Here is a 17016-nt window from a genome sequence, read left to right on the forward strand (position 1 = left end):
CTCTTCCTCCTCCTTCTCCTCCTCCTCCCTCCTCCTCCAAGGACTAAACATGAGTCTTTAGTGGCCAGGGATAATTGAGGGGGTGAGCAGGAGGAGTGGGTGGCAGCCATAGCAGATTGGTGTTGCATGGCTGACCATGGTGCAAGACAGCTTGCCCAGGGAGTGACCTGTCATCTCTGGCTTATTTTTCACCTGTTGTAGGCCTTACTATTGTACATGCCCACCGTGTCCCCTACCATTTCTGGCAGGCTGCCTATATCCTTCACTCTTGCCCACCTAGGGGTTTCAATGGATGGATAGCTTCTCCTTGGCCTTTCTCAGGCTCATAAGTGAATGCTGCTTCCATGGAATGGCACCTTTCAGGTGCTGCCTCTGGCTGAGGCTGTGCAACTGCAGCAGTTGCTCATAGGCCATGTCCAGCAGCTGGTCCAGTCCCGTGCTGAGGTAGGGAAATTTGTGAGTGGCTCATTTTTTGTGCTCCACTTCAGCCATGGGCTGCTGCTGGGAGAAGGAAGCATTCCTTCTTTCGTCTTTCTTTGAGACAGTGTCTCCCTAATCCTTATGTAGCCCCTGCTAGCCCTACATTAGGCTTCCCTAGTGCTAGGACCACAGACCCGTGCCTCTATGCCTAACCATCTTCAGACCCTTACTTCCTTAAGCAGAGAAGACTGAAGTGTGAAATCTGAACACACGCCTGGGAAGTCTTTTGCCATGTGGTACCTAGTTCAGTCTCTCAGAAGCATTTCCATTCCATGCCTTTCTTTAAGACACCATTGACAGCTTTAAGTTTTCATTGGAGGGTTCTGGGAAAATCTCCCTTGCCCTCACAGAGGTCATGTTATACATTTGACATTCTTTCAGTGAATTCTTAGTTACCATCGAATCACATTATGGAAGTTTGTAGTTATCAGTCTATGCAGAATGCATTTGAAGAGGAGATATACCCATGCTCCCTAATGTAGTAGAGTGAGGGGTCCTTATAGTAGAAGCTAGAGGCTTGCCACTCAGTGCCTGGCCCATAATCTGAGGATTGAGTCTTTATTCTTAGAAAATCTGAAGGCTTTTTTTTTCTAGTGGTCATTTTAAAATTTGCTGGCCACTGCCAACTTTGAGGGGACAGTGACCTTTGAGTTCCTTTTCTTTGTACTAAAGAGTCACTCAACTGTTATTGCAATTCTTTTCTTGCCTTGTAGTCTGTATTGCTTTTTGTTTTATAATCATTGAGTATTTCATGTAAGCATAACTGGAGTTTAAGCACAGTCTTCATTTTTCACATCATTGCTAATGACTGAATTGAGAAAATCTGGAAAAGATAATAGCTATCGAATTTCAAAGACCTGTTTTTGTACCTTTCTAGGCATGTGCTGGTCTCTTGAAGATACTCCTGGGAGCTTCCATGAGAATAACCTCTTGGGGAACAGAGCACACACTAAGATTATGAACTGGAGGCATTTAGAAACCAGTATTTTGTATGAACAGTGAACAATTTAGTGGCATAGGGTGGCCCCTATGCCGCTAGCCATTCCCCCTTTTGAATTCTCAGCATTTATACTGATGTTAAATAAGGTGTCTTTGAGTTACCAGGGAGCTGACTGGGGCTGCCCTGCTTTGCCTGTCTAGATGTGAGCAGTGTAGAGGGACTTTTCTAGTGTTAATTATCCCTAGCCCTTGAGTATCCAAGACCGATATAGTCTATGCTGCTAGACTATAAACACTGAGAGCTAGGGCTTATTGAACTAGGCTTTAAAGCCAGAGATTTTTTTTTTTTTTAATTTTAAATCTGTAGGTTGGAGGCTTGCAGTTCTGGTTTAAGCACGAGTGGCTCCAACAGTTGACAGCTGCTGTAATCTTTCTTTTTCAGCTGCAGTGAGTGGAAAGAGCAGACACCCGAAGGCAGTGCCTGCTAGTGTGAGAACTCTTGGGTGGGCTGTGCATGGTGGGACCTAAGGTCCTGAAGAGGCTAATGTTACAGCAGTGAGACCTATCATCTTGGGACCTTTGGATCTTGACTGTAGGTAGTGTTACAGCCCTCGGGCTTCGGGTGTTGGGATTCTTGGCTCCCAAGGCTTCCATGTCCTTGGAATCTGGCCAGTGAGCAGAGCCTGCACTGCGGTTTGTCTTGGCCTCTTCTGCTCACTTAGTTTCTGTCCCTGGCTGCTCTCTGGAACTCTGCAGCAGACCTTCTGGTGCTGCTGCCACCTTGTGTTAGCAGTTCAAAGAGAAAAACTTCGAGGAGGATTCCAGCCTGAAAGGAAGCCCTGTTAAGTGCTCTCAAGCCACACTTGCTTGTTTGCACTAGAAATGGACTCACTCACAAAGTGAGCCAGGAAGCCTAGTTATTATCTGCCGGCTCCCTGTAGCCAGGTGTTTACACCACTCAGGATGCTGTGCTTCGTGCAAGTGAAAGTTGACGTCTATGTTGATCAAGCTGTCTGCTTTGGATTCCTTTCTGGTTGGAATGAAAATGGCTTTGGGGTCAATGCCTGAGTTAACAGAAGGCTAAGTTTTCGGAGAGTGCTGCTTTCCAAGGCTAGTGCAGACTGGGGTGCTCATAACTGGAGCAGGTCTGCAGCAATGGCCGGATTGGTCACACTGCAGCTGATGTAGTGATCTCAGAGTAATCATAAAATGTCCCGAAAAGTGGGGCTGCTGTGCGGCTTCTTGGCTGATGGTTCTTGAGGCTGATAACCCTAAGGGCGGCTCCTGCCATTCTCCATTCTGATCTACTTTCTGTAGACCAGAGCAGTAAGTGGATATTTACAGTGGAGATGTAACCAAGTAAAGCTCAACACAGAACTACGAGTTCTGGGCTGGTGAGATGGCTCAGTGGGGAAGAGCACCGATTGCTCTTCGGAAGGTCATGAGTTCAAATCCCAGCAACCACATGGTGGCTCACAACCACCCATAATGAGATCTGACGCCCTTATCTGGTACGTCTGAAGACAGCTACAGTGTACTTACATGTAATAAATAAATATTTAAAAAAAAAAAAAAAAAAAAAAAGAACTACGAGTTCTACAAGCACGTACCAATCAATATTTAGTAATATTTAACTTTGGTCTAGTACTTTTTTCCTCTGGCTCATGTATTCCATAGAGTTAGGGTCCAGTGGTATCTCCATTTTTTTTTCTGAAACATTAAGAACAAAGCCTGGCATTCTATAGCATACTGATGAAGTAAAGGATTTGTACTGAAACTGACCTTACTTCCATATCCTTGAAGTGCTATATTCTGCATTTGTAGAGAAGAAGAATGTCATTGTGCAGTGGAAATAAAAAGAGAGCTGGAAGGTCTGTGTGCATTTTGGCATCTTTGCTTATTGATTATTGTGACACCCACAAACCACCAAATCTATTGAATTCTGTTTTGCTCTTTGGCCCAGCAGTGAGAACAAATAGAAGCTGCCATGTTCTGCTCTATAGCACCTGAGAAATCCATACAGAGGAGGCCATTGGGACTCAATAATGGGCTCCAGAAATAGGGGATTGGAGCGAGTCCACCTTGTGTCTGAACTTGCTAGAGAAGTGGAAGTCCCTATGCCCTATGTTTGTAGCGAGGGTAAGAATAGATCAAACCACGAATTTGGTAAGTGTGAAGTGTCTTAGTTACCTGGCTTGTTGGGTTTCTTTTGGCTCACAGCATTCAGAAGTTGAGTTCATCATGGCAGAGGAGGTCTGGTGACAGGAGCAGGAGTTAAGTGACATTCTGTCCACAGTCAGAAAGCACAGAAGACATTATGCCCAGCTTCCTCTCTTTTTTTAAAATTCAGTCTAGGAGACCCTAGCCCATGGAATGGTGCCCACTGCTCATTTAGGGTGAGTCTTTCAAATTCAATTAAGTTCATCTGGAAAATCTTTCGCAGGCATCCCAGATTTAGTTTCCATGGTGATTCTAAAGCCAGTCAGGCTGACAGAAAAGATTAACTGTCACACGAAGGTCCAAGCCTTACCAGACAAACCAGGATCATAATCACATCAGAAATACCAGCAACATGGACCCAGCTACAGGAGATGAGAGCACAGCTTGTGGGCTGATGACAAAGAGGCAGCTTTGCAGCCAGGTGACTTCTGCAGTTTTCTCTATTGCCTCACCCCCCTACCCCTAATACCTCTTTTCTATTTCTTGTCAGTTTAGCTAAGAAATGTGTCTGTAGCTTTTCTCTCACCTCCTTCCCCTTTCCCAGTGTCCTACCCCTTTATCTCCTCTTTTGTTCACTCCCAGTCAAAATTTGTGGAAATATGAATCACGGTAGAACAAGACTCTTTTGGTAACGTATCAGACTGACTGCTTATAAAAAAGGAAAGCACTGAACATTTATGATATATAGCAAAAGTCCAAAGGCTCTGCATGATTTCTCTGCAGTTCTTAGTGAACTCTGTGTTGGCCAACTAGTATCATAATCACCTTAGTATTCGGTTGTATCCCAAGCCTTTGCTATCATGATCACTGATTTACAGGCAGGCTGAGTGGCTCTTTCCTAAATCTGCCCCATTTAGTGGGGGGTGGGGGGTGGAGGGGAGGTGGCAGGTGGGTTTAATTGTGTAGCCCGAATCTTCTAGTAAGGGTATCTGTGGAACCGTAAGGCACTCTCAACCCTCCAAATACATCCCATTTCTGTTTGTGTGTTGCCCTCAATTGTGCCATTGATGAGTGGCACAGGGAAATATGTATTTAGAGGAAGGAAGTAAGAAGTACCATCAATGTATTTATGTATTATTTGGTATGCTTCCTTTCTAGCATCATATTTGATAGCCATGGATTTGTTATTGAAATAAAAGGGCATTTTCCTTGTTCATACTGAGTCTAGGTTTGTTTGCATAAGGTCATGTGAGGCGCATTGTCCCTGGAACCAGTCTCTGATGGGATGTCGGTCTCTATACTGTTGCATGCATGTTTGGTCATCTTGTTAACATTAATGTGTGACAACTGCTTTCTTGCTTCAAGGACATTTAGATTCTTTTCCTTACTCCAGGGTTGTGAAGAATAGCCATGAACATTTCTACACAATAACTACATTTCTTGGGATATTCAATAATTTTTCTGAGATGCATTATTAAATAGTCTGCCATTGAGAAAAATAATGTAAAGAAAATGTTGAGGTTGTAGGCACTGTACATTGCAAATAGGCCTGCAGCATTTTATTAGCATGTTATAGTGATTAAACTAAGCTTTACATTATAGAAAAAAAATCCCATATGTGTTTTTAAATATATACTTAATTTCTAATCTTGGGTATTGATTCTGCTGTCAATTTTACTGCAGTTTTTCAAAATACAAATCAATACAGGTTTAAAGAGAAATATGATTTTCTTATTGCAACCTGTAGGTTGTCAGGTTGATGCCTTCACTAAGCTGCTGGGTACTTCCTGGCCCTTTACATACTTCTCGTTTGTATCTTAACATTTATTGTATTAATAGGCGCTTCCATCTTGGTTCCTCAGTAAGATTTTTATGGAAATGAAGTTGTGAGATGGCACTGATGATCCACCATTGCCTAACAGCATCTGTAATGCTTCTTCCCTTTGTTGCCTAACAGCATCTGTAATGCTTCTTCCCTTTGTTGCCTAACAGCATCTGTAATGCTTCTTTCCTTTGTCGCCTTTTCTCTCTTCTTTGAAAGAATTGATCCATCTCTGATTTTACTGTTATAGTGTATTTTGCCTACCAGAAAAATTTTTTTCTGAACTCCTCTGGAGAGGTGAGTGGCTTGATACTTTAATCTGCACAGACCTTAAGCAGAAGTCTTAAAGAAATTTTTAAGGAAGGCAGGTCCGTTTGTCCTTGGCTAGGTTTTCTAGAACTTTTATGAGATATTGGATTTGGAGATATTAATGCAAAGAACCTCCATGGCTTTTTTTTAATTGAAGCATGTAAGAATCACTTGTGGGTATTTCACACTCTGACCACACTATCACTTAAACATTCCAAGAGTATTTTCTAAGGAAAAAGATGTTCCCCTACTATAATCCAATTCAAGAATGTGACACTAAAACATTGTCATCCACTGAGCAGCTCTGGTTGCTTCTCCAGTGACTTCTATTGACTCCCTGCAGGGCATGCAGTAGTCTTGGCTAGCCTCTTGTTGCATTTTGTGCCAATCCTTCTGGCAGAGACTCACTCTGTGTCTTTGGTGGTCTAGAACAACTCATTTGCTCCGGATTCCTTGTGTGAGATTGTCTGGTCAGTCTTCAAGATTAGATTCAGATTTTGTGTCAAACTGTCACAGGCTGCAGTGTGTCAGCAGGTGCATACTGCCATTTTGTCCTGTCACCAGTAATATTAACTTGGATTTCCTGGTTAATGAAGAGGCTAGCTAGTTTCTCAATGCTGAGTTACTCTTTGCCATTATTTATAGATTGTAACTTTGCAAATACTCCTTTTCTTAGAATACTTTTGCCCAGTAGGTTAAGAATACTCACAAATCCCCACCAGAACGGGTATGGAGTAAAGGATAAACCATTTTGAAGTAATAATTCAAGAGGCCTACATTATTCTAGCAATGGGGCTTGTTTTCTATCTTATTTTTTTCTGTACTTTAGTTCATAGTGCTGTTTCACAGTTTGAGAGAATCAGGTTTTAAGAAATAAAATCGAAGGGCATGTAGTGGGGATTGTTGATAGAAGGTCTTTGTAAGTGTTGGTAGTAGAGCCTTGTTGTGCTCTTTAGGTTATGAAATTCCCTAGACTCACAGACTGTGGAGGGGAGTGATGGAAAGGGCCACACCAGTTCCACTGAGGCTGTTTTATGGTAGTTAGATGGGAGAATCAGGTGGCCTTCTCATCATTGACTGGATCCTTGGACCCTGAGATGTACTTATTGGTTTACTACGCAGCCTGAGACATACGCGTCTCCTAACCATCCCAGGAGGTGTGCCCAGCTACAAACAGGTTCAGATTCTCACTGGAGCATCATTTGGGAAGGTGAAAATAGGATGAAAAGTGTTAGCTCAGTGAAGCTACTTGGGAAACAGGGTAGACGCTGAGGATGAAAAACAAGAGTACAGGCATGGTGGCACTCACCTTTAATCCCAGGTGGACATCTGTGAGTTCAAGGTCAGCCTGGTCTTCATGAGTTCCAGGTCAGCCAAGGCTACCGAATAATGCCCTGTCTTAAAGAAAAAGGCCGTGGAGAAATGTGAGAGCAGCGGCAGGGCTCCTAATGCACAGCGTCTTTCCTTGTTTAAAAGAGTGGCATTTTTATTTTGTATCTTCCAAGGTTTACCTCTTCTCTCCTCTTTCTTTTTTTTTCTTTAAGAAATATTTTCATTGTTCCTACTATAGTAATTCTGATTTCTTTTCTGCCCTCTAGCACCAGCAGACATTTTTGAATCAGCTGAGAGAAATTACTGGGATTAATGATGCCCAGATACTCCAACAAGCCCTGAAGGTATGCCTTAAGTTACAGCTTACATTTGTGGCGTATTTTTGTCTCTTGCGTACAGTATTACACCATATGTACAGTAGTTAAACCATATGATATTAGTAGAGACAGAGGAAAGCAATCTCTTATAAAGTGAGAGCCTCATTTTGTGTGTTGCATTTGTAAACAAGTAAATTTCCTGTCATCTTGGAGTGATGTGTAAGCCCTCTATATCAGATGCTTTTCCTGCAGAATAGTAGGGAGTAAATTCACTGTTAATAATGCTATTCACCATGTTTTAGCATATGAATGTTGTTCAGTGTGTGGGTTAAAATACAAAGAAGAAGAAGGAACACAAATTAGAGAATCAGTAGAGTCCAATACTTACATCTTTTTTTTTCTGAGACTGAGAAATAAATATATATTGCTTTCAGCTATCATGTTTCTCATGATAACTTCATTTAGGTAATTATGCCCTAAGGATATTCCACCTCAAATTTCAGTACCATGTGCAACAAAGCCACTGTGTCACTTGGTTGTATCCTAGATACATTCTTACTTCCTTATTGGGGCTGCAGAGATGAGTCAAATCCCATGGCTAGTTCACAGGGAGAAGGATCAAGCCAATGAAGTATATGCTTGAAATAGAACTGTATTTTGAGCTCATTTGTATGGAACATTTTTATCACCGTAGTCACATGCATAGACCCGAGCCTTTGTAACTTATCCATGAGAAAAAAGTTAAAACGGTCTAGCTCAGGCTAGAGGGCTTTAATTTCCAGAGATAATTTACCTTTTTAAAGGTTTTGATGATTATAACAAATAACATCAATGATAGCAATAACGAACATTTTAGTTCTTCATGTGGGTTTGTTCGTTTATTCTTATATTTCCAAGAGATAAATTCTTCCATTTCACCACTTTGAAGATGAGGAAACCAAAATGTTAAGTAATCCACCCCAAATCACACACCAGGGTGTGGAAGAGCTGGAACAGAAGCTGCAGCAGCCGTTGGCAGGCGCCTGAATAAGGCTGTCTGCCGCTTTGCCGGGAGCTTTGGTTTGTCCTGTTTGCCTGAAGGACGCTGATGAGCAGGGCTGCTGAAGGTGTCAGTGCAGAGCTGTGCATGCTGTCATTAGGGGAAACTCAGTGCAGTGCCTCAGTTCTTAGGAGCGTGGCATTTAGACAGTCGCCAGTCTTTCTTTCGTTCTGATAAATATGTGACTAACCCATTCCAAGTCTGTTTTCAGAAAACGCCTTTTCCAGGAGATCATAGAGGATGAGGGTACAGCCCATTACTTTGCTATTGTACCTTTGGAGGAAACCTCCCTGTTTTACATTTGAGAAATATAGATTAACTAAGTCTTGTCCACATTCCTTTAGTGTGAGCAGTTTTTTCTTCTCACAAACTTTCAAGTTTGGTGATAGAGTAAATAGGGCACTTAAGCCCTAACTGATGGCCTTTCTGATTTCTCAAGGAGTTTAGTAATGAGTTGATTCTCCTAGCAACATACTAAGAAGTCCCATGTGTTGGGAACCACAGCTGCTGACTTCATCATCGTAATTTGAAAATGCCCTTAGCTACTTTTCTTAACCCCATGTACCTGACAACCGTAACTTGGGATGGCTGAAGAGGTGGCTCGGTGGGAAGAGCACTGTCTGCTCTTGCTCAGGACTTGTGTTTGGTTCCTAACACACCATTGGCTTCCTCCTACTCTACTGGGTCAGATCCCCTTTTCTGGCCTCCGCAGACACTGCACTGTACAAATAAACACATGTGTACATACACACACACATACACATGCACACATCGCTTTCAAAAAGCCACAGAGAGGAGGAAGTATTGGTTTTGGCTCACAGTTGACAAGTGCTGTCTCGTGGTGGGGAGTCCCAGTGGCAGGAGCTTGAGCATGCCTGCTCACACCTTAGCAGTCCTGGAAGCAGAGCTGTGAGACCCTGGCCGTCCACACTTCACTGTCTTCTTACAGCCTGACCCCTGAGAAAGTCACATAGCGCCCCCAATGTTGCCATCAGCTGGGTACCGGTCTTCAAACCCAGGAGCCTGTGATTTACATTTTATATCCAAGCTATAACAAGAATCTATACTTAGCCATACAGGCTAAATAGCCACCAGGTTATAAAATCACTGCTGTGTTTGGGGTTTTGTTACATGAAGCAGGGCATTTAAAACACTTAGATTTCTTGACACATACTAAATGCTTCGTCAGTGTTTGCTGCCGTCACTGTAGTTCCTTTGGTGAATAGTGTACTTCCCTAACAGTGGCCTATCGGAAGTGGGTATCTTGGAAGAGTCACTTAGGAGTCTCATAAAGTACATAAAGGAAGTCACACTGTAAAGCTACTGTTGCCTTCCCACTACCCTTCCCTCAACTCCCTGCTAGAATGAGTCTGGGCCAGCAATTATATCTTCATTGTTTTGGCTGTTGGGCTATTTTGCAATTATCTTCATCCCGAAATTTTGTCTTATCCTTAATAGGTTAGCAGTGATTTATCAGACTTGTTTCTATAGTTTTCTTTGGAATGCATAGCCAACGCAAGCTTTTTAATGTGAACATCATACAATATCCAAAGTGTTCTACTGCCTTTTTTTTTTTAAAAAAAAATTATTCTAGCTTCTGATACGGAGATGACTTGATTAATATATTAGTTCATTGTGCTGTCTCAGCAGCCTTGGGATAGCAGTACATGTTCCTTATCCTTAGGGGCTCCGAAGAGAAAACCGAGCAACTCTCATCTCACTGCTTTTTCGAATTCTAAATGAGCTTTTGCATATTTTGTTTAGTGTGTGTGTGTTTGCGCTTGTGCACACACGTATATAGTAGTCACCTTGATGGCAGTATTTTTGCCTAGCAATTCTCCTTGCCTCTCTGTACTCTTAATACTTCTGATGTCCTAAGAATCCTTGACATTTTGCTCCAGTTTGTTCCAAGCTCTGCATCCAGTATCCATGTTAGAGGAGCTTTATTTTAACTAGTCAATTTTCACTCTTACGGAACCCTGGCATGGGGTGAAGGGGAGGTGGAATCTAGATTACTCATTTGTTTCAAATTGGAAGCTCATGATTTGATTTTTCTAAATGGATAAGAAAGTAATAGAAAACTAAGAAAATAGGCAATTGATTTTAGGACTGTATTAGAAGTCTTAATAATGAATATCATTTCAAGAAATATAGTTTATGGACAGTGAAATTTTGCTATTAAGTTAGAGTTGTATTAAAATAATTTCAAATCAAAATGATTTTTGCCACAAAACATTATGGATAAAATTGCATACATTTTGTATGATTATATATCATTACTCCAAATTCATTGCATGTTCCTTTCTTGATATTTGAAGGATAGTAATGGAAACTTGGAATTGGCAGTAGCCTTCCTCACTGCCAAGAATGCCAAGACCCCCCCACAGGAGGAGACATCCTATTATCAGACAGCGCTTTCAGGCAACGACAGGTACATCAGTGTGGGAAGCCAGGCAGATGCAAGTAAGTTTTTCTTCTTAATGTTTTATAGACATGAATTAAACTTTTTGTTGACAATGTATTAGCTTTACTCATCAAGTGAGGTGAAGCATAACTATAAAATAAATGAATGTAAATTTTTATTTGTGACATAATTTTTTCTAGGTTAAAGACAAATAATTTTATTTATGTTATCTATTGTTTTATGAGTATCTCATATAATCTACATGCTTTTGAAATAGAAAAGAACTGTGTGATTATATTCATATAAAGTATAGAATTTTAAGAGGGCAGTCATTTGTGTTTTTCAGCTTTCAGTAGAAGCTGAGTATTGCTTTGAGAATATAAGTTTATACTTTTAGTGTATTATAATAAAACTTTTGTCCCTCACTCCACATTGAAAATAAAGATTTGAAGAGAAGCTTATTATCATGTATTGAAGACCCTCCATTAGTCTAAATGGGAGCCACCATCCACTCTCATATGCACCTTCAGGGAAGACACATGAGAGATTCACCCTTTCACTTGCATACTTAAGTCAAGATACATGGGTGACTTTGCCCAAGGTGCTAGCTTATCCTCATCATGGTGATTATTGTCATGTAGCATTCAGAGTTTCCAGTATATACTCATATTCCCCATGCCTTGCTATTGTTCAATAACTGTGATACAGGTGGTATTGTTAAAGTATGTGCTTGACCATGGTTTTATTATTAGGCTCCCCAAAGTACAAAGCTGGTGTATTTAAAATGCAGGCATTTATTTTTATTTGTTCTAGATTTGAGACATGAGATCACTAACATGTTTGAGGAGCATTTCTGTTTTCATTCTGAGGCTGTAGTAACTAGGAATGCAACGGGAGAGCCCATCTCCCTTTCCTTTCCATGCAGTAAAAAGGTGACAAGAGCTGTGCTGCTTGCATGAGGGAGACACTCTTCCTATGCCAAGTTCAGAACAGACTGCGACTTTGCCCCAACTTCGTCTCTGACCTCTGCTTTTCTCCGTTTCTTCCCCTTCCTTTACACTCTGATAGTAATACAACCTGAGTTGAAGTTCACACCACCCATACCTGGTGCTCCTTTCTCTCTTAGGATGTGCTCTTGCTGCTCTTCCAGTCAGGAAGCATCTTAAACCTTTCTCTCTCTCTGCTTTTTTAAACTTTAGAGTTAGTTCAGCAGCTACTTGCTGGAGAATGCTTTCTTGCCCTCTTGCTTGGAACATGTGTGTTTCCAGCATTGAGGGTGTGCTTCTAAGCACTGTCATTTGGAAATCACTTGGGCAAACAGTGGTGTTACCAAATTTTGCATAGAAAAATTTCTTTCAAGACTAAGAGAAAGGAATAAACTTGAGAAACTTATCAATGATAAAAGAGAAGGACAGAAAGAGGGAAGGTAGGTTTCTAAGTACAGGAAGGCTGTGTGTTTGAGATTAACATCCAGTGCTATGGGGGCCTAGGAAGCTACTTACATAGTTTTTTAAAAAAAGAAAAAAAGAAAATGGAAATAATAGAGAAACATCTGGTTTTGACTGAAGCCAATAGTTCAAGAGATGAAATAGTCCAGTTTTATGCTGTAATTGAGTGGGTAAGATTTTTAGAAGGACACTTGCATACTCTTGCTGTTAATGACACATTTATGAAACAAAGATCAATGGAGAAAGGGACAAAAATGGAATCATAAGACTGCCATAAATAATGGAAGGCTTATTTGCTTTGCAAAAGGAGAAAATACTACTTAAGCCAAGTGATATGACCTGTTTAAGGCTTTTGTCAATTGCCAGTGCATATGCTGTGGGACACCAATGGTGACTTGCATAGGTTCCCTTAGAGAGAGCATAGCCCATATTCAAAGGCTGATGTCTCCTGATAAACCACCCCTTCATGCCCTGCTGTATATTTATAGCCCTAGAAAAATAGTGTGTGACTTTACTTTTCGCTTGGAGTAAAAGGTAGGTGATTGAAGTTTCTGGTTGCACCTCAACTCAGCTGGTTGTCATTTTGAATGCCTTACTTGCACTCTGGTTTCATTATAAAACGCAGTGTTAAGCTGGAAGCTCACTGGGTAGTGTATTCATTGAGACACAGACTTGTTGAAATTTAATGGCATGCTTGCAAAATGTCCCTGTTGGTCACACTTTAATGTCATTACTTCTAGTAGCAATATTTGTTTGTATTCTGTTTTGTAAACATATTGGAAGCATAACTTTTATTAGGAAATAGTCTTGATTTGGTGAACTTAGTGAGATTGTGAACTAAGTAAAGAGATACATATGGTTGTCTGTGAAGTTATTGCCAAGAAATGAAGGGTCTCTGTGTGTGTGTGTGTGTGTGTGTATGTATGTATGTGTTGATTTCCAGTTTTTATGGAGTGGGAGCTTATGCATGGAATGAAAGATGCAAGACTGGAAATTGTTCCAAATGAAAGCGTAAGTGCAGACTTCTCCGAGTGAGGATTTTCTCAGGCATTAATGTAGACCAAACTGCTTCATTCTTCAGCATTTTCTCAATTTTATTTGTAGTACATTGGCATTTGAAACTCTCCTGTAGTTTGTAGTTTGTTTCAAATATGGTAGTTTTATTTTCAGTAAATTGTTACTTTCTTCCTTCTCCTTAGCCATAGCATGAAATGAAGTCATGTTCCCAGCCTACTGGCCTTAGTACTGGCAAAAATTTTTACTCTGTACTGAAAACTCATGTGTTCAATACATATGCTATTGCCTTGATATAAGTGCAAATATAACTATTTGTGCCCAAGTGCCTCTTTTACATCAAAAGAACCCATAATGCTCTCTAGCAGTCCCACTTGGTACTACTATTGAATTTTTAGTTATGCATCTTTTGACAATCAAAGGCAATTAGAAGTTATGTTAGTTGATATTAAGAACATATATATTTGGGTCCATTTCTGTAATATTGAAGAATTAATTACCTTTTCAAAGCTCTTAATAGTGGATACATCTCATATTTCTAGTTTTACCTTTTATTTTTGGGAGAAAAAGTTACAATTTCAAGGAAATTTATACTCTGAACTTCAGAGTTACTAAACTGGGTGCCCTTTGGTAGCACTTGCTATTGTAATTTAAAATTGTGGTATATTCTGGGAAAAGGCTCAAATTATTTGCAATATTGTTAGCAAACACTCTAGACCTTTTTATAACTTGTATAATTCTGACCCACGTTAGCATGCACAATTTCAAAGGAATGCTTTCTGCTTCTAGCTTATATTGGGAAAGAAATTACATGAGATCATGGCAGTGACATCATTGCTGCAGAGTATACTGCACAAATATAGGGGTGTGAGTTTGAAATCCCCAGGTCCAAATACAAAGCTTGTTTTTAATTCCAGTGCTGTTGAAAGCAGAGACAAAAGGATCACTGGTCCTTGTTGGCTTCCAACCCAGATCAAAGTGTAATGATAGACCACCCTGTCTCAGGGACTAGTCTGGGGTGTATTTGGGGAATATGCTTGACATGTGCTTCTGACCCTCTGCACACACTTCAACCCCTACCACATGTACAAGTAAATTAGACTAAATTACAGTGTACAGTATTGGCTATTATAATTGTACTTAAGAGTCAAAAGAGTAACTGTGATGGTTTTGGGTCTTGGCACACACTGTCTTAGCCAGGACTTCTACAAAGGGTTTTGCCCAGTTTGAAATTTAATACTAATACTTTTATACCATAACTATTAAATTGTTTTAAACTTTTTAAAACATGACAAAAACAGTATGTGTTCACCAGAACAAGATGCACCACAGTTGATCAATCAAATTATACATCAAAAGATAAGAGGGATTTGGGTAGGTAATTATAAGTAGAAAGTAATATAGCTTTATTTACCTTTAGAGGTAAATACATTGACACAGGTTCTAATTAAGTACTAGACTCTTCAAACACTTGAGTTGCTATAGGTGCCCTCCCTCTGTACAAGCTGAACTGTATTCAGAATGAGAAAACCATGGAGGTCCCACCCTAGGACTCAGGTTGCTTGCTTGGCCAAGGTTGCTTATAGCTTAGATAGTGGTGGGGGCAGAGCTTCTGTTCTCACCTCTAAGGACTCTTACCTTTCCCCATTCCTTACAGTTTTAAAACAGCAACTTTAGGTAGAAAAAAATGAAATCAATTGAAGTTACAACTCTGTCTAGAAATTTCTATTGCCTGAAACTATATTGGCTATTCAACAGCCAAAGTGAATGTTAGAGACAGGTTAGGATGGTCTGAAGATGTGTAGCTGGTTAGAGCCACAAGGGTACTTAGAGCTGGTTAGGTATATTCTGTCCCCCTCTGCTCCACCCCCCCCCCCCCCCCCCCCCCCCAGACAGGGTTTCTCTGCATAGCCCTGGCTGTCCTGGAACTCACTCTGTAGACCAGGCTGGCCTTGAACTCAGAAATCCGCCTGCCTCTGCCTTCCAAGTGCTGGAATTAAAGGCGTTCACCAGCACTGCCCTGCAGGTAAATTCTAATTGATGTAGTCTATGGAACGGCCCCGGATAACTTTCTAAATTTATTGCGTTCTTTTTAAGTGCAGCTTCTGTTTTCGAGGCTGGTATTGTACTTGAGTTCCACTTGTGCTTCCGTGCTGAAATTCTCCTCAGTTGTAGGCGAGAATGGCAGCCATGGGCTCTCACTGTCTTGTGGTGGTTGACGAACATGCAATATTAACTTCAGATTTCTCACCACCTAAATTTAGAGACACTGAAAATTAATGAGATTTTTAAAACTTAATTTGTTTATTTAATTTACACACCGGCTGTAGTCCCCTCCTCCCAATCCCCCCTTGCACAGTCGCTCCCCCACACCTCTCTCTTCACTCCTGAAATCGTTTCTTTTTTTTTTTTCTTTATAAATGCTACCATTATGAATTTAGTAACTGTTTTTAAAAGTCAAACATATGTTTGGAACAGCTAAGGTTGTTTGGTATAGTTTCCAGGAGTCAAAATTAAATTTAAATAATTTAGAAATTTAGAATATCTCATAGTATTATAGGAAGTCCTGTTCACGTACTACAGTTTTAGTGACTGTGAGTTCAGCAATCAGAATAGTAGGGCTGTTATGTGAAAGCTAATACGTTACAGTAGGGAAGAACTGAAGAGTGTATGTCTCTTTATATGAAAGCATTTTGTAAATGTATTGTTTTCTCTGTTCTCTTTGTATAAAATGGTAACATATATGCTCATATCTTATTGTTACTACACATAGCCCACTTTTAAAATTCTGTTTCATATTTGGGTATTAAGTTTCATGTGTTTTTGGTACATACATACTGATTTTCAATATCTTTGGGGCCTTTGCAAGGCATTGAAAGATACAGTGTCTGCTTATGGAGGATAGTGAAGAAGAGGAGTGCAAGATCTCAGATGTTGACAAAGAACAGAATTGCTGGCCCAGGATGGCGACATGGGTGTGGCTGTGGTTGGGACCAGAAATTGCTACTTTATGTTCTATCCTCGGAGAAGGCTTCTTGAGTGAGGTGACATTTGAACAGAGACCTGAGGGAGGTGAGGGCTGTGTGAGGAAAATGAATGCCAGCCCAGCCTGAGTCAGGATTGGGTTTGGCTCATGGGATGAACAGTGACAGCAGGCTGCTGACGCTGGTCTTGTGAAGAACCGAGGTGTCCTGACTTCTCATCTGTGTGTTTACACATCTTCCTTTCTTAGAGTGCCCCCATCCTTTGGGCTTACCGAAAACAAGCTGTGCACTGTACACTTCTGGCTTTGCATTCCAGCTTGTTGCTTCAACTCTCCTCAAATTCATTTCTCCTTCTTCCCTCTCAGTACTGGGGATTGAACCCCAGGTCTTAGCACAGGCGAGGCAGCCTTCTAACATCCTTTGTATCACCTAGGTCCCCTCAAGTTCCTGTCCAATGTTTTCTCTGTCAACTGTCCACATGGAGTGTAGGTGTCTTTTTTGGTGACAAATATAAAATTTATTTATCAAACAAAATACAACATTCCCTTGTACTTATACTTAACTTCATGTAGATAAAGAAATAATGAAAACATTCATATCTCCTTTTCAAATTAAAATCTTTACATTGTCATTCAACGAGATTTTGGGTTAAATGATGTACTTGTAAACAAAATCAATTTTTAAAATGTATTTTCATGATGAAGTGAATTATAAACCATGCAAAGACTGGAAGTGTGTGTAAAATCCAATAGGACACGTGTATTTGGG

At 40.6% G+C, this 17016-nt stretch overlaps 1 protein-coding gene across 4 annotated transcripts in view; it reads left to right on the top strand.

Annotated features, from left to right (window-relative positions):
• The window catches only part of Usp25 (ubiquitin specific peptidase 25), a 107532-nt gene that overhangs the window by 16309 nt on the left and 74207 nt on the right, over positions 1–17016 (top strand). For 2 of the 4 annotated variants that reach the window (XM_031364277.1, XM_031364279.1), the window contains exons 2-4: positions 3863–4060; positions 7309–7386; positions 10717–10861. In XM_031364277.1, coding sequence (XP_031220137.1) covers positions 3992–4060; positions 7309–7386; positions 10717–10861 — 292 coding nt within the window. In that variant the 5' untranslated portion in view covers positions 3863–3991. The remainder of the gene's footprint in view (positions 1–3862; positions 4061–7308; positions 7387–10716; positions 10862–17016) is intronic. The other 2 variants (XM_031364278.1, XM_031364280.1) reach the window with 1 other exon arrangement.

Source organism: Mastomys coucha, unplaced genomic scaffold, assembly GCF_008632895.1.
Source record: "Mastomys coucha isolate ucsf_1 unplaced genomic scaffold, UCSF_Mcou_1 pScaffold12, whole genome shotgun sequence".
Lineage (NCBI taxonomy): Eukaryota > Metazoa > Chordata > Mammalia > Rodentia > Muridae > Mastomys > Mastomys coucha.